Source organism: Harpia harpyja, chromosome 5 (genome assembly GCF_026419915.1).
Source record: "Harpia harpyja isolate bHarHar1 chromosome 5, bHarHar1 primary haplotype, whole genome shotgun sequence".
Taxonomy (NCBI): Eukaryota; Metazoa; Chordata; class Aves; order Accipitriformes; family Accipitridae; genus Harpia; species Harpia harpyja.
In genome coordinates this window covers 15,939,589-15,958,001 of record NC_068944.1, presented here as the reverse complement: position 1 = coordinate 15,958,001, position 18,413 = coordinate 15,939,589, and the positions used below count along the sequence as shown (strand labels likewise).

The window sequence follows — 18,413 nt, the reverse complement described above, 5'->3', positions numbered from 1 at the left end:
GTTCATTGAGTTATACACTTCAATTTTTTTTTTTTGCAGGTACTGGAATATATAAAAATAAATCACACTTCACTCAGGCATTTTATGGTATGTCACCAGCAAATGTCCAAACAAACACAAACCTTAAGCATTTCAAGTTTGAAACAGTTAACTTGCAGCTAAATCTCCATAACTTCTCATCTAAAAAAAGATTTGTAAAGGTCTAATGAACTGTTAGGCATGAGAACTGAAAATTATCACATACTAGATTATTCCTCATCTTTAAAAGAAATACAACCTTATTTCAGTTGCACACGAAAATAAATTCCGGTACTCCCATTTATTATATTAAATCATAGAAAAGGTAACTATAATAATGCATGAGAAACTGCATTTTTTCACCTTCACTGGCCTAGAAACAAGTGAATATATTTCCCTTACTTCAATAAAATACATGTCTGAATGGAGATTAAAATTAGAAATGTATTCCCGAATACATAAATATGATAGTATTGTATTCAATATCTGATGACTATAACTGTCATGCTTGAGCTGGCCTCCCATTCTCTAAAATAGACTTCTCTATGTATCACACCACATTACAGAATACTGTTAATATTCAGTATGTTAAATACACTAGGCAAAAAAACCCAACCCCAAAATATATAATTCTTGTGGGTTCTACTACAAGAAAGTGCATTTGAGACAGCCAAACATGTCACTTTTGAAAAAAAAAAAAACAACCAACCCACAAACAAACCAACCCACAAAACAAAACAGAACAGAAATTTTGTGGAAATTTAAACAATGCTTCCTCTTGATAGGAGATACCTTATAAAACATAGGTTGGAACCTTTCACTCAGAAACATTTAAGGAGCTAATTTAAATTCTGTTGTTTGGTGGGGGTTTTTTTGTGGTTACTGGGGGTTTTTTTGTTGTTGTTTAGTTCCCCCTAACCACCCCCCCACCCCCAAATGAACATGAGGCTGTAAAGTGAACTTTGCTAGGAGACTACAACCTAGCTTTTGTTTTTACTAGGACGTATGTGACAACAACACACTCAAGATAATTTCTTTAGTATTAGAAGCATTTTGAATTTTGAAGGATTTCCGTTATCCTCTATGGCTCTAATTATAACGAACTTGCTACAGTTTTCAAAACCAATCTGTATTCAGCATATACGGCAAGAAGAGTGGGGAGTAAAGTTTGCACACACTCTCGACAACTCTGGTGACATTAATAAGTTGGGACCAAATCTTTGGAGTTTCTGAAATATGGAATCAGGCTCATTCTCAGAAATGCGGAAAATCAGAAAAGTCAAACCACTACTAGGAAAACAAATCTGAAATGTTATTTGGTAATGATGTAGGTGCCATATACTATTAACACTTTCTCAAAAAAAAATCATATTTTTTCTTAAGTAGATAGTGTTGGTATCTTTTGTGTCTCTTCCTCTGCCACCCAAAGATTTGTTTGGTTTGGCTTTTCTGTGGATTGCAAGTTTTGCAGCCCATGAAAGCAAAGGAAAAACTCATGCAGCATCTGCAAGAGGAGAGCTTTATTGTGAGCAAAGAGGATGGCTGAATTTTTCCTCTAATACCAAAGGGAGTATTTCAAGTATAGTAGGAAATCTATAGATTTCCCCTAACTTCAGATCTTATTTTGAAGCCTTGGTTTCAGACTTTAGGGAAAGGAAGTGGAAATATAACAGAAATGGAGCGGAGGAAGATTTTACATTCCAGTGCATCTGGAGAGATTTATTCCCCACTTTTGAAGAGGAATTACCAAAAAAAGAAACCAAAACAAAATTACAGGTGTGTTTTTTAAATTTCTATTTTTATTGTGAGTCAGGCAAAGAAATTTTCAGCAAACACCTAACAGAGACTATTGAAACTGCGTAAAAAACAAGTCACAGAGTTATGACCACTCTACTACAATATCCAGGCAAATATTTCTTCTACCATACTCAGAATTGCTTTGTAGGTGGTAGTGTTGGCATGTTCATAGCTACCATCTGACACCACACCTTTTCAAAATCCCTGGAAGTTTACTCAATCTCATCACAGAGCATAGGGGTGTGAACTACAGTGATACTACTGAAATACTATTGCTACATGACTGAAGATTCTGCAGCACCAGCAAAATTACCTTACCACAAAACCCCACTAACACTTGCTACTAAAAATAACGGAGCACTAGGGGAAAATAATGGAGGAATGGGATGTGTTGTCAGTAAATACAGAATTCTTATGAGCAAATCCAAAATTTGGGGACAGTTCCATTATGACAACGTATTATTTCGATTCCTAAAACACTGGGAGAAGGTTAGCATTGAAACGGTACCAATTATCTAAAGAAGACGTAATACATTTTCATTCATCTTCTTAACCTTACATTTGGGAGGGCTGGGTGTTGGAAAGAAAGGATAGCATCATACTTCCTTCTCTAGTTCAGGTCTGGTGACAGAAGTTTTCTAGCTATATTGAATCAAAAAGGCACAGCCTTGGAATTAGAGCTTTTCCCATGAACCTAAATGCATGCAATATATATGAGAAAATTTTTTGAATATGCTACATGAAAAACATTCAGTTGTGAAAGCCAATTAATTGGTTTTAATTGTTCATCAAGTTTTGCAGCCTTTCTAATCTGACCTTTGGATTCCTGATACTGGACCTGTAATACATCCAGAGTAGTAACACTAAATTTATTATAACTGCCTTTTTTTTTTTCTTTTTTTTTTTTTTTTTTTTAAACACTCTTCAGTTGATTTGTAACAATTTAATTATTCCACGACCTCCACACTTTTCATTGCCTCATAACTAAGGAGCGCATGCAGAACTGACCTGAGCCACAACAATACCAGGACTCAGGGGCCCAATGTCTGTTAGGCGAGATGTAAGGCAGGTCTGCTGCCACCTCTTTGCAGCGTCCCAAGGACCGCACATTTCATGCAGGGAGAGAGATTTGCTACGAGTGCTGTAGCCCAGGGAGATCTGAGAAATACGCATTGCAAGAAATCAAGAGAAGAGAGAGTGAAAGCACATCATTTATAAAACAGCTTGACCAAGCAAGTAAGTCCGATTACCTGCACTGTGCAACTATTGTCACGACGGCTCCACATTCATTTGTCACTTCCACCGTACCATATCTCAAGACATACAAGTATTACATCAAACGCATCCCTCAGCAGTCGGCTAGCAGCCTGCTTTCTGGCACATCTCAAACATGCGGATAAATACTCAGGACTACGTACGCTGCTCTCCATCACCCCATTTCTAACTTCTTTCAAAGCGTCTGCACACGGCCTTTAATTCGCTGGCTTTGGCTTTAGCTTTTCCCCAGGTTACTCTCCGTTACAGGTATTTGCGCTTGAAGTAGGTGAGAGTGCTCCTGCTGGGGCTCCAGGGCGTGCGGGACCCTGCGTGGGGCAGGCCGCTGCCAGAGGGGCGCGACCTGGAGCGGGGCAAGGTGGCATAGGCAGAGGGAGAGGTGGAGCGGGGTAGGGTGGTGTAGGCAGAGCGGGACAAGTTGTAGGAGGAGCGGGACAAGGAGCTGTACGGAGGGCGCGTGAGCGTGCCGTAGGCGGTGCGGGACAAGGGGGAGTAGCCCGAGCGCCCCGTGGGGCTCCACGCTGAGCGGGAAGCGGGAGCCCACGTGGAGCGGGTGCCCGAGCGAGCGGTGGTGTCGCAGGAGGGGCCCCACTGAGGGCCGCACACCGAGCGAGACCCCGGGGTGCCCACGAGCCGGGACACCGAGCGAGAGGTGGGGGCGCAGAGGGAGCGGGCCGTGGCGGCTGCCAGGGGGCGGGGGGCCGGGGGGCAGGGGAGGCAGGCTGCCACCGAGTCCTCGGGGCGAGGGGCGGGCGAGCTGGTGGGGCGGGCCCCCGCAGCCCCCAGAGAGACGGAGGCGGGGGAGCACAACGAGTGGGCCGCGGGGGGTCCCACCGGCCGGGGGGCCGGAGAGCACAGTGAGTGGGCTGCCGGGGGTCCCACGGGGCGGGGGCCTGGGGAGCACAGCGAGTGGGCCGGCGGGGCGCTCCCCACCTGCAGCCCTGCTGGGGTGGCGCTACGGGTGGCAGAGCGTGGCACCGGGGAAGGCGCTGGGCAGGGGCCTGGGGAACAGACGCCGCGGGCTACTGGGGCGCTTGGGGGTTGGCAGGGCAGGGTGGCCGTCGGGCCACACGGAGGCTGGGTGGTGGGAGAGGGCACGGAGCCGCAGACGATGTGCGAGATGGAGGCGGCAGGCACCGAAAGGGGAGCTGGCGGCGGCACGGGACCGCCAACGGCGTGAGCTACCGGAGAGCACACCGGGTGGGATGGCGGAGCAGACATATGGGTAGGGACCGCTTGGGTTGCCACAGTGGGACTGGAGCCAGCCATGAAATGGGTCAGCAGGGCACTCACCGCATTATTCGCAGGGACAGAGACAGAGTAGGACATTGGCCCCCCTCCGCCTCCGGGCTGGTGCGCGGGAGCAGGACCGGTCTCGAACACCACGTGAGGCATAGGGGGGCACACGGGGTTGGACGTTGGGGCAGGCATGGAGCCGTACACGGTCGGAGGCATCGGTGCACACGTAGCGGGAGGCACGGTCTCGCATACGACCCGGAAGCCAGGATCGCATCCCAGGTTGAAACCAGGATTGATGCTTGGATTGAAGCCTTGGTTGCAGATGGAGTTGCATAAGGGATGGCCTGCAGGGAGGTACACGAAGTCGTACACAGGCTGGCCCCCTGCACTGCAGTTTGGGTTGCACATTGGGATACATATATATTCACACATGGAGTTGAACGCAGGGTCCGCCATGGGGACGGGCCCAGAGCCATTCATGGGGAGGGAGCCGTTCTCGCACACCGGGAGTGACCCATTCTGGCTGACGGGCATGCCGCCGTTCTGGCCTGCGGGGCAACACACTTCAGCCTTGGCGCATCCCTTGCAGTAGGCAAACTTGTGGCATCCAAAGTTGGCCAGGAGCCGGTGGCTGCCAAGCCTGTAAGGTGTGAACTCCACGATAGTCCGTGCCTGTTGATTGGATGCCAGCGTTCCCAAACTGGACCGAGAGAAGGAAAAGAATTAGGACCCTGGGAAGCTTGGAGACCTGAAGCGCTACAAGATGAGTGCACACGATTAGGTTTGATTTGCTATGCCATGTTTTCAGAGACAAACTGTTATGACAACTCTGTTATTCTTGCCTTCCTTCAAAAAAACCCACATTCTGTATTGTGAAAAGCATGGTAACAACTTTTGTCCCAAAAGAAGATTTGGAAGTCTCCCATAGCTGATTCTGTAATTGGAACTGGAAACTCATTCATGATACTCTCTTGAATTCTTCAAAAATGTAGCACCCTTCTGCCTCAAAGATGTATTTACTGCTTCCCATTTCCAGTAGTCTAAGTTGGATCGGGCAGCTCTGTGGAATCGGGTTCATTATTATTCAGCAAGAACAATTCCTAACTGCTTCCCCTCAAAACTAGTCATACTTCTGTTGGTTCTCCTTGTCATGAAGAACAGCAATGCATATTAATGAACAGCTACTTTTCCTAGGAAGTTATAGCATCCTGGAAGTTTCCAGCTTCCTATGATTAACATGTTATGAGCTTAGAATGCATATTGCTTTTTCTCACTTTCGTTTTCTAATGGTTCACGAATGTGGTGCCAGTTCATGAATATTTAGAGGAATTCTATTATAAAATCAATAGGATTATAAAGGGATGGGGGACCCAGCTAGAATTTCTTGTAAAGAAACAGTGCGTTCCCTTTCAGACAGAAATTTGAAACACACGCTTAAATTAAATCTTGAGAAAAATGAAGCAGCAACATATCTTGGCAGCTGTAAATGATCCATCAGTTTCAAGAGGAATGAGGCTTTTAATGGAGTCTCAAAGTAATAAGGAGTAAAAAGTCCTGTTCAGGTCCTAACCACGAAAAATATCAGAACTATTGTCTTCCTCAAAACCTGCTCTGATCTAGCACACCTTAGTGAACCCCCAATATTATCCCCATTTAAATAATTGATGATCTTACTCAATGGTCATCGGCTCTTTGAATAAACCACAGCCTTCTAATGTCATTATGCAGTTTTTCATATCTTCCTGGAGAGGATTGCAGAAGGAGATCTCTGCAGTACATGGTACTTTCAGCCTGGGCTGGCTTAGTAGCTAGTCAGAAAATAAACAAATGCATTTTATGTTTTGTAACCCTTACAAAATTAACAATGAAGTAAATAAATGTAAGAAAGGAAAAGAAAAAAAAAAAAAAGGATTATTCATACACATATTTCTTTCTGATTTACTTCTATGATCTCTATACATCACTCTAAGTCAACTGTTATACATCTAAAATCACACTGATCTTGCTAAAATAAAAGATACAATAAAAGAAAAGAAAAAAAGAAAGAATTTAAATTTTTTCATCATTGTACCTAGGAATTGGCCAATAAGAGTCCCTAAGTCTGTTCCTTAGGTCACAAATCCCATAATTAAAGTTCTTTACCTTTACAATAACAGGTGGCCTGTTGATCACAATATCCCTGCTCGCCATCAGAACTTCTCCACACTCTGGGTCTGAGACAGCAACTACTTTCATAATGTTGTGATCACAGAGATAAGGTCCATATTGACTATATGATATACACAGTGGAATGTTTTTCACTGTAAAACAAATTTATTATAATTATTTTTTTTCTGATTTTTTGTCTAATATTTCCACTTCCCTTCCTCCTAAAGTTTAACTGGTACTTAAAATGGCTTAATTAAATATTAAGTTATCACAGCATCTTTGACAACAGACATGACTTTTCCTGGCTTAGGGTGATATATTGCTACCTTCAACAACCAGCTTCACAGTTTTCAGTTAATTTAACTATATCAGTGCATTTACAAGGAGGTTGGTTTATTATTATTATTATTATTATTATTATTATTATTATTCAAAATTTGGAAACTTTCATTCCAGTGTAATTCTTAAAGCGATAATTTAAATGTAGGCAAATTAAAGCTTGGTAAACCAGAATGTTAATATCAGGTATGAAATTTCATCTTATAGTGATGTGTTTTAATTAAAGGGATCATTTTTCTTTCAGAAAAAGATATTAACCATGAAAACAAGTGTTTATGTTCTGATACACCTTTGCACTTCCCAGCATGTGATATAGCTAGAAATAATTACTTTAGTGCTCAAAACAAGCGTTTTACACTGGCTAATATCTTCTGGCCAAAGGAAACAAATTGCTCTTCCGACAGACAGCTGCAACTTTATCTTTGTATTGAATATACTATCCAGAATTGAACTTTTAGCAGAAACAAGTTTTTAAATGATCATAAGAATCTCTAAGCCTTGAGAAATTAAGGAAAAGCTACAATTTACCTGTCACTATACATGTAGTATTGACACTGTTGATTTTTGAGCGATCACCCTACAGCGAATTCAGCTGTCAACATTTAACATTGTATTTATTTCACTTCCCACCACTATTAGGAAGTCTCCACTAATCCTAAAAAAACCAATCTCCTGAAAAGAACAGTGGACAAAAGGGTATTAGACAAATTCACCTTCTTACCTTCCCTTGGACCCAATGTGACATTCACACTGTCTTTCCAAAATTGATCCATTGGGCAACCACTGTAGGTTATTATTTGTGCACACAAATTAAACTTCAGGTTTTTGTTTTCACTACGCAAATTTTCAAGCAGCCAGTGCAGTTGGACATCTTCACCGTACATTGGGCAGTTAGCCATCTTTAACCTCATGTTAATACCAGAGTCACTCAAAAACGGGTTTTTCAGAGATGATAACTCTCTCTCAATATGACAGTTGGAAGCATTGCAGTACCCTGGGTGAATTCTTCTGTAAGCCCGGTAATAGGCTTCTTTGTTTTTCACAGAACCTGTTGAAGAAGATACATGATAATGATCCTGCTGGAGGCACAAGGAGCCATATCTACCCAAGTAATAAAGATGAGTAAATTTCTTCCTCGTCCTCCCTGAAACCTAATGTAGTGGCTTGGTGTAGAACAAATCCACCAGATAATCAAACACAAGATAAGGTAGTCTGAATGCATAGAAGAAAATAAATATCTTGGAAAAACACTCAAAAAATTTATTTTACTTTGATTAGTTAAATTTAAAAATGGTCATATAAATCTCAAAATGTGTAGTTAGTCCAAAACTCAAAATATAACTCTTTATAAGGGTTAGGGTGAATACAAAACGCTACCATGTGTCTCAAAGGGCAAGATACACCATTCAAAGAAAGAAACTATCAATTGTTTTCTTTTTTGTTCCCATTCCAAAAAAACCCAGAGCTTGCAATTTTACAATCAACTGTGATCCACTCTTCATTCCTTTAGGCAATTTTGCTGGTTGAACTTCTCCCTACTACTGGAAGATGAAAATCAGTAATCAGTAGCCCAAAGTAAGAACGGCAGAATATCCTAATAATACATGAATTCAGTAAGTAAGCATATTTTCTGACAGACCTGGTGCAAGAAACAACAAGCAAGAAGTTAATCCTGGGTTTAAAAAAATTTAGGGTGTTTTAGATTGCCTAAAGTCTGCTAATATTTTAAACTACTGTACAGGTGAGACCAAAACATGTACATATGAATAGTGGTATTAAAAGGGCTGGAAAGCATGTCCAGGCAGGCCAAGGACACTGGATTTGCCTAGTTTGGAGAGAAGGAGGCTGAAGGGCAACCTCATTGCTCTCTACAGCTTCCTGAGAAGGGCACGTGGAGAGGGAGGTACTGAGCTCTTCTCCCTGGGATCCACTGCTAGGACACATGGGAATAGTTCAAAGCTGTGCCAGGGGAGGTTTAGACTGGACATGAGGAAGCATTTCTTTACTGAGAGGGTGGTCAAACACTGGAAGAGGCTTCCTAGAGAGGTGGTTGATGCCCCAAGCCTGTCAAGTTCCTTAAAAAGAGGCATTTGGACAATGCCCTTAGTAATATGCTTTAACTTTTAGTCAGCCCTGAAGCGGTCAGGCAGTTGGACTAGATGATCATTGTAGGTCCCTTCCAACTGAAATATCCTATCCTATCCTATATGGATGTAATTACTGTGTGTTTTGTTTAAATCATCTAAATATATTTAGAAGTTTAAGAATCAAGATCTTTGAACAGAAAGGCATCTTCCTCTTTCTCAAAAAGAGACAACTTCAGATTGTTCTACTCAATTTAACACAGGACAGATTACATTGATAATTTTATATGATTAGCATTTAAAATTTCCTCTAACCCATTTAATGACTTTTCATCATACCTAGTTCATACTTGTAAGCCCCAGTGATATCTTCGAATTGCTCACTGCCAACACTCTTGGTGATTAGATGTTGTCCACATGGCCAAGCGTCACAGAAAAATTTTATTTTTTTGGCATTGTTTTGGGAGAGCCAGCCAACATAGTTCGAATTTACTCGAGAAAACATATGATGACCGTCATAGTCCAAGTCCAGTTCCCCTTCTCTGATGCTTCGAACCCAGGTAGGACCGCTGCAAGTTGAACCTAAGCCAGGCAACAAAAATATTATAATATGTTGTAACCTAAGTAGTAGAGAAACTCAACAATATAAGCTGAGGAAAACAGCTACAGTTATAGTAAACAGTTACCTCTGCCCGTTTCCAAAGGTGTTGGATCCAGACACTGCCAATCACCACAGCATTGATTTAGGTCTCTGCGAGCCATCCAAGATTCATTCCAGCAGTGATATCGCCTGTAGGATGCAGGAATATAGAATTAAAGACATCTCTTGGATCATCAAGTTCAACGCCTTACGACGAAGGAAAAACATGTCAGAGAGAACCTTTTAATCAACTGAAGACTCTCCATTTCTTAACACAGTTAATGATGTTTGGGGACAGGAGTTGTTTGTTTTGCTTTATATCACTCAGACTGGAAATTTGTTCCAGAACCCTGCAGACCTGATTGCAAAACATTCTTCTTATAGCCCCTTTTTTATTTCATTTGATAAACAAAATAATTGTGTTGGCACATTGAGTAGTTTATTTTCCTAACATTTTCCTCCTGGTTCTTTAAAGGAAAATCACACTGTCTTAGTCTTCTTTTTAATGGCTTAACAAAGAATAAACTCTTAAGTCTTTTGTGCTAAAATAAGATCCTCATTCCCTTAGTATTTCAGTTTGACCTCATCTTTTTGACATGTGAAAGGGCAGAAAATTCATTAAAAGCTCTCGCAGATGAGACCTGGATGCAAACAAAATTCTGGTGCAGCAAAACTATGAACATACAGGCCAAGGGTGAAAACACGAAATTCTGCCATGATGAGTGATAAAGTCATAGTTACATGAACACGAATTGAAGGGTTTACAAGAATGAAGCAATGCATGATAAGGAACCTCAGGAAGACAACATAATTATCAACCAAGTGATTATGACTGAAGATAATAGTCCTAGTCTGTGATAAATTTTCCCTTGCATTTCATGACCTACTTCATATTTTTACAGCTACTAAGATTGATGGCCTTATTCTTTCCACTGAGAAGGATAAGCAGGTAGCATCAATTCTCACAAGTGGTTTTTTTTTTTCTTTTTTGAAAACGTAGACTGAGCAGACTACATCTTCAGTAACTGCATGTTTTTGAAATGCATTATTAGGAAACTGAACAGTCTTGCCACACCAAAGAAAGAGAGACACTGATCTGCTAGATTTATACTAGTCTTTCTATCATTTAGTTTTTGACAAAACCAAAAGAGGTTGTTTATTTCTTATTTACCATAGTTTGTCTTTACCACACAGGTTTTTTCCAGTACAGTCAAAAATCTCATTGATACCAAGGGGATTCTCAACTGAGCATGGAAAACAGAAGTTCGTGACAACACGGCTTGGAATTCCCAAACACCTCATCACTGTAAGGAAAAAATATGATGAGTCATTACAAATAGTAATTAATCAAGCAAATCCTTCATTTATTTTATAAATAATTCTTCCATATTCTACTTTGCAATTATATAAACACAGCGGATAGGAGGCAATATTTGGGATGCAGTGATTCTGTCTTCAAAACTTATTTTTAGTGGCTGAAAAGTAGTCTGAAAAGAGCCTAGCATGAAGGAATGGCTTATTACTCTTCCAACTTTAAAAAAAAACAACCACAAAACCAGATCTGTTTTAAGTTCAGAAATAATGAACCTAATCCTGCATTAATAAAACACCATAATGTTTTTTGTAAACAGAGTGTAGTACATATAAATTCATCTATAGAATATCAATTTAATTTTCTTCAATGTAGTAGCAGGTTCAGTAAGTAAATGGTATAAAGTCGGAACTCAAATTTTTTGTCTGTTCTGTTTAGTTTACTATTATCTCATCTGTTGCAGTAAAAGAAGATAGTAGCCTGCTGCTTTTATGTTTTGGAGGAGACATTGCTAGAGGTCTTCTTCCTGTTCATAACTTAGCATTTTTTCTCATCCTTCAAACCTCACCCAAAGGATAAGTTTTGGCTCCACAAAGCTGCACTTGCTCTGTGTTTTAATAAAAGCTGCACTTGCTCTGTGTTTTAATAAAAGCTGCACTTGCTCTGTGTTTTAATAAAAGCTGCAGTATCGATAGCTGCATGGTATAAAGGTCACAGAAAAGACAGTACTGCTTTTCTTCTTGGTCTTCATGCTGTATAGGAAAGCAATAGGTTGATGATAAACACTACATTAGGAACCATGACATATCATAACAAGATGAAAATATTCCATTTCTTTTCTAGTAAAATGCTTATAAGTAATATTATCCCAGTAGGTTTTAGGGTCAGAGGTTTTTGATCCTGGTTTTCTATCTTCCTTTTTGGATAACTAGGTAAGGGCACACTGAAATGTCGTACCTGTGCACATTACTGAAGCAAGAGACCCACAGTACCCATATCTGACTGGCCTGCATCTGCCATTGTACCACTGCTGAAGAATAGGAACACTTCCATTCCAGGAAAATGGTTTTGTTCCTTTCAGGTAATCATTGTTTTCTGGAATCTTCATGATGCCGTTAGTGGTATGGCTGCTTATCTAGAAAGAGAAAAGAAAAACAACCTTTCCAAATAGCTGACCATGTCTTCACATCCTAAGCATATCACAAAATCATCAGAGCTTAGTGTTACAAGTTTTTCCTGTGTATCTGAGCACAGAAAGGATTTTCCCTGCTACTCATACTGTGCTAGATTACAGTGCAATTTGTCCTTCTATAATACAATGAAGTGACCCGATTTATTCAGAGGTCACACACCACTAGCGGTCTTACCATGTGATTTACCACCATGCTGACGTGCACAGGGTCATTGCGCCAACAATGGTCACGATCAGAGCCGTGATGGTAACTCGCACCCATGTCTAGGATCTTCAAGCAGATATCCAGAATCCCATCTTCAAACTGTGGAAAGAGAAGTTAACACAGGCATTGTGGTACTCTGACACTGATAAAGTTCCTTTCTTGTCAATAATCCAGTCTTTTTCATTTGTATGAGCTGTCCTCTCTCCTTCCCTGATTTTTTTTTTTTTTTTTTTCCTCCTTAATCAAGCACAGCTCCTAGTGGTCTGCATGGTTTTGTCTATCTGCCTGAAGGAAAACCAAAGACATTTTTGCTTATGTTTGACCAATGGAATAATTTTCCTTCAGAAGCAATACCCTGTTTCACCTTTTCCAAGAACATTCTGTAGTTTCCTTAATTTTACTACAGATCTTTCTTCCAGTTGCTTGGGCTACAGTGAGGTGCTCAAACATTTTGTTCTGTGCATGCATAATCTGGACTGGTCCTAAAAACCTTTTGCACTCCATAACATAGCATGAATTTCTGAAAAAATATGGATAACACTTCATTTATCCATATATGGATGACATATATTTCTGAACAAGACTTCAAAAAGTACCTGTCCAAAGTGCCATGGTCGAGAGGTAATATGCTTGTGAACTCCTTCGTACAGTATCCCATGTTCATTCAGAACATATTCTTCTCTATGGGCCTGATTGTCCATATATACAGGGTCATCTGGAAAAGATGCAGAGCTATCAGTCAGACAATATGTACATGTCTAGCACTTCTTTATCTTCTACTTCACTGGATCCCTCTTTCTTTTCCTACCTATTTTTGGTTTATACTTTTAAACATGTTCAAGGGTGTGGGCTCTTTCAACGTTCACAGACAATTCTTTTCTACTTAGAGCTAGATATTATCTTTATTAAGCCTCTCCCTGCTGTAGTACACCTGAATTACAGAGCTTGCAGTTTATCTTCACACTAAGCTGTTCTAGGAGTCAAACACTGCACGCTTAGAGTTGGGTATCTGATTTTGATCAAATCAAAAGCATGGCCAATGTGAATATTTGCCATGCAATGGTTTTGGCAAGGTCCTACAGACTCCAGAATTGCATGCTACCAGAATCAGGTCTACAGAATTCCATTTGTATTTGTACTATATTATTTCATGGTGATACCACAGAATTCACAGAATCACATAATCATTGAAGTTGGAAGGGACCTCTGGAGGTCATCTGGTCCAACCACCCTGCTCATGCAGGGACACCTGGAGCTGGTTGCTCAGGACCATGTCCAGGCAGCTTTTGAATATCTCCAAGGATGGAGATGCCATGACCTCTCTGGGCAACCTGTGCCAGTGCTCAGTCACCCTCACACTAAAGCAGTGTTTCCTGATGTTCAGAGGGAACCTCCTGTATTTCAGTTTGTGCCCATTGCTTCTTGTCCTGTCAAGCCATTGTAAAAGTGGGGGTAAAAAATTACACTACATCCCTACTACCATTAAGAAACCAAATCAAAACACTGGCTTAAGACAGTCTTGAAGTCAGAGGAAAAAATAAAAAAAAAAAAACAAAAAAAATCCATTCCTGTTTCTCATTATTTCTGTGACTCCATCCTTCCCCAGCTAAGTAATAAATATGTTCATTTTTACTCATCACTAGCATTTTTCTTAAAACTACCTGATCATCACTTGAGTTCTTACCTGCACACCAAGGGTTAAAAAGGACATAAAAATCTCCGAGACATCGCTGATATGTGTGACCACAAGATGTGATTTGCATATTGAGAATATAACGGCCAATGCAGGCACTGGAGGGAGGAAACACGCTGATATTGATGCATTTTGGCTGATGAATTTTGTAGGAAGCACTCCAGCAGGTTTGATCTAGACATCTGCCCATTGGGAAGGTACATTTTGTCTCATTTGATTCGCAGGGTCTGAGGCCTTTTCGGGAAAATAAATACAACTTTAATCAGGCTAAACAAAGCACATGTAAAGGGCAAGTAATTTGCTTAGCCATCATTTGCAATGCAAAGCTCCCAAGGGTGGATTTCTTTTTCACTTGTCACTTCTGTAGCAGAGTGAGAAAATTTTACATGTTAGCAGAACTGCCTGAGTTAGGGGAAGGTAGTCTCTTCACACAGAAGATTAATTAGTAGATACTATTTGTCACTGAGACTATGGGAAATATTACTTACCAGCAAAGGACTAGGAAAGACTACACAAAGTTTGGGAGTGACTACCTGTCTCCACGGTGAAAATAGCCTGGTCCACGGAGTCATCCCATTCCCGATTTTGGAAGTGAGCATAAAAGCTGAAGGCTTGCCCTCTCCTTATTATCTGTCTGTCAGTTCCGAAGAAATGGGTATTATGAATTTGGCAGTTGGAAGGACAGTTCAAGTCGACTTCTCCCAGCTCAATGACTGCAGGATGGAGAAAGGCACACAAAGTTAAAAACAGATAATTGAGTTCCCATTATTGGCTGAGGTCAAGATTACATGAAAGTGTAGATAATGATGAAAGACAGAGATAATGTTTCAAAAAAATTCATTCAAGAGTTTGTTCAAAATCCAGCAACACTGAGATTGAGACATACATCCATAAAAGTATCCTTACAAGTTCACCACTTCCCCAGCTTGCAGGTGGAAACTTGTATAACGCTTTGATTTATAAAGCTGTGCTACAAGTTCCACATCTTTTATATAGTGCCTTCTTGCTTTATAAATATCTGATGCCGAGGCACAATATTAGTACCTCTACTTGAAAAATTGATTTTGTGTTGTAATATTCTCTCCACATTACAGCATGCTGTCTACAGTTACTTTTCAAACGCAGCTAGACAGCAAACGTTTTGCACATGCTATCAGTTGAGAGTTTTTTATACAAGTAATAAAATAATAAAGTAAATTGAATAAATAAAAGATTTAATAACAAATGTAGGTGTTGGAAAGATTAAGTGGCACTCCAAATGAGTTATGAAAAAAATCAGATATGAATAAATATCCCCCCAAAATTGTAAATACTGTTAAATATGCATGCAAATGTCTTGGTCTGCATTTCCCAAAGTCATAAAAGGTTTGCAGACATCTTTGAGGAACTTAATGAAGAAGGAAATATTCACAAATAGTGATATTTAAAAAAATGCTGACAATCTATCCCAAGTGCTATGATTAGCTTGACAAAAATCTTAGCTGATCCCCCCTTAGGCATCCTGCCTGAATATCAGTCATTTCATAGGTGTAATTATGATCCTGGTGCCAGAAGGATGGGTGGCAACACTCATTTTTACTTATTTGCATAAAACTTTTTATTTTCAAAAGTGCTTCACTCTAATTGAAGACAATGGGAGCCACAGATTCTCAGCAGTTTTGAAAATTGGACTTGCTGAACTACAAAGTCTTGTATATTATTTTAATTCTAAAGGGTTAAATTTAGTCCTGCTAAGCCTACAGAATAACGAAACAATGCAACTTTTCTAACTATATTGGCACTAAGTTGAATACAGAGTTGGTATTTAGGGGAAACTAATTTTTCCCATCCAGAAGCAAGGGTGTATCCACAAGAAAGGAGACTCACAGCTAAGCCCATGGGACCAGGACACTTTTAACACAAACCAGTGGAGTTTCCCAGGATCACATCCTGAAGTAAATCATAACTGAAATAAATTGGGAGGGGAGGGAAGGGGACTGGGGGGGGGGGGGGGGGGGGACGACACCCAAAACAAAACAAGCAGCTTTTTCTAATTTCTTTCCTTGAACCAAAATAATTTCTTTTTCATCTAACCATTTAAATTTGGTCATTCAGCTCTTCAGCAAAGATCAGCAGATAAATGCAGACCTGGGCGTTACCCATGTTAAAAACATGCACGCTATCAACAACAACCAAAAAATACAGCAATGCATTACATCATTATTGCTAATGAATGCATCATACCTGCTGACAAGAAAGAGTAACAGAATTGAACTGAAAATCTCATATCTTAATGAGAGCTGTCAACCATAACGCAAAGTGTTCTGGTTGAACAGAAAGGATTAGAAGTGTTTATAGCACACATGACAAATTCCTGTGGTCAAGAACACTGAAAGAACCTGATAGATCCTCACCCATCCTCTGGAGGCGTTTATAAACCAAGACAACTACACTTCATCCACTCATTAATCCAGCTGAACCAGAACATCAGGGTGTTGAGATATTACATGTTTCTCAGGGAAGTTCTCTAAAGTCAGCCCACAGTTTGCTTATCAGAGTTAATTAGCACAACTGGATCACAAAGGAGCTAACAATTGCCTTCTTAAGCAAAGGCAGCTCAGAGAAAATACTAAAGGCCAATCAATTTCACATCTCTTACTGGTTTTCTCTCTCTGGTAGAAACCTGACCTTCAATACTAGTCAATGGGTTTTCTCTATCAATTCACATTTTGCCTTCATTCCAGAGAGAATACTTCAGGTATCCATTGTGAAATAATTGCTTCTAGCATGAGAATACTGAAAACTAGAACTTTGTAGTTTATGCTGGAAATAAAATGTATTCTTTTCCATGCTCTTTCTTATTCTCAGAATTGGCTGTTTTTTCACCAATTCTTCTCTGTAGCTCTCTTTTTCCTTTATAAAAGGAAAGGTTTTTTTCAAGGTTTGTTTTTTTTTTTCCTCCCTTCTCCCTAAGTCCACAAATAAAATCTAAATCATAGAACTAATCCCTAGACTTGATTCCACACAGCAATATGTACATTTTTTTTTTGTCCCTACACCTGACCGTTTAATTATTTCCACTTTCAGTACTGAGTCAAGTGATAGTAAAGTTTCAAGACACTCACCTTCCATTTTTCTTCTACATGTACTAGTATCTGAAGCACAGTACTGGTGGAGGTACCTGCTCCTCAGCAAGATGCAGTGCAAGGTCTGGCTGATCTCCTCTGTGAACCAACCTAATTTCCTCTCAGTAACATTTATATTCAGAACTAAAAGGCTGTCACACATATTGCGTCAACAAAATACCAGTTTACAAAGAGGCCCCACCCATGTGTCTACTGATGCTCATAAATGATTCATTTTAACTTCCAGCATTATTAGGGAGAGTCCTGCAGCCGAAGGGAGGGAGAATCTTGCTACCTCACCTATAGCATAGTACTCTCCATGTCCCACAACTTGCCATGTCTCAAAAATATTTTAAGACCAGGATGAATCTAAAGTCATTTCAGCATAAGCCATTATTTTTAGCCATTTAAAGTTCCCATAAATCCCAGCACCTACTGTTCCCTTCTGGCTAGACATCTTCAGTCATCTATAGGAAAACAATAAAGAACACTAGACTTAAGCTGACTTTAGACTCTCTGGATATGATCACCAGTGGACATTTTTATTATAATATAAGCAGAAATCCCAGCTTTCAGAAAGTCTGCACAGCACTCCCTCCAAGTGGAGGTCAGAGTAAAATGAGCAGTTACAAACTTTCCCAGCTAAATTGTAAAATAAACAGAGGACATGCGTTAAGATGTTTTTGAAGTTGACAGTAAAATTTAATTTAAAAATTACATAATTTATTTATACTTTGTGTGCATTTATGTTCTAGCACACAATCAGTTTTGCAGCTTCTTAGCTTGCTCCATCTCCCTTTCTCCAAAATTATGAAAACCATTTGAGATTTTTTCTGTTAACAGAAAATGTTTTAAATGTTTTGACACAAAAATGTATTATTTTATTTAGGTTCCAGGCATATTTAATAAAATAAAACAAAACAACTACAACAGCATTCTCTCTGCACACTCAGTGATGAGAACATTGGCCTGCAAATAGGAGAGATGGATTGCAGTTTCCTCTGTCAAAACCAGAATGAACATTTGCTACAGTTGCCTCCTACCCTTCTTGCTCTATGCCAAGCTTTACTCCATAAGATATCCTTTGAATCCCTCCAAGTTATTCTACTTTGGGTTAAAAAAAACCCTAAAACTAAAAAAAAAAAAACCCCCAAACCCAAACTTCCCCTCCCCCCCCCCAAAAACCCCAAAACCAAACCCCAAAAAATCATTCATTGATATAGAAAAAACATGATGACTGAAGTTCAGTTATTTGCGTAACTGCCTGGATTAAAATGGAACAGCTTAACTAACAGTGAAATAACCTAGTAAGCATAACTTAACAGCTCAGGTATTGTGAAATAACTTTACAGAACTTAAAGTAAAGA

General features: G+C 40.0%; 1 protein-coding gene across 1 annotated transcript; it reads right to left on the bottom strand.

Annotated features, from left to right (window-relative positions):
* Window positions 1–3,333: 3,333 nt before the first annotated feature.
* Window positions 3,334–17,209, bottom strand: LOC128142257 (protein-glutamine gamma-glutamyltransferase 5-like). Its single transcript, XM_052788199.1, has 13 exons — window positions 17,047–17,209; window positions 14,476–14,655; window positions 13,934–14,176; window positions 12,846–12,964; window positions 12,220–12,348; window positions 11,810–11,987; window positions 10,712–10,844; window positions 9,587–9,690; window positions 9,240–9,482; window positions 7,538–7,864; window positions 6,472–6,629; window positions 6,004–6,137; window positions 3,334–5,029 (listed from the first exon to the last, which is right to left on the bottom strand). Exons 1-13 carry the CDS (start codon window positions 17,207–17,209, stop codon window positions 3,334–3,336), a joined length of 3,807 nt encoding a protein of 1,268 aa, XP_052644159.1.
* Between the last annotated feature and the right edge of the window lie 1,204 nt (window positions 17,210–18,413).

What these genes read in the sequence shown, in the direction of transcription:
- LOC128142257 (XM_052788199.1), bottom strand. Translation starts at nt 17,209, where the DNA reads ATGTGTGACAGCCTTTTAGTTCTGAATATAAATGTTACTGAGAGGAAA. An exon ending in GACCATGGCACTTTGGACAG is followed by an intron (nt 12,349 to 12,845) that starts GTACTTTTTGAA and finishes CTCTTTCCACAG; the next exon opens with TTTGAAGATGGGATTCTGGA. An exon ending in GGCCACCTGTTATTGTAAAG is followed by an intron (nt 6,138 to 6,471) that starts GTAAAGAACTTT and finishes TTTTCTGACTAG; the next exon opens with CTACTAAGCCAGCCCAGGCT.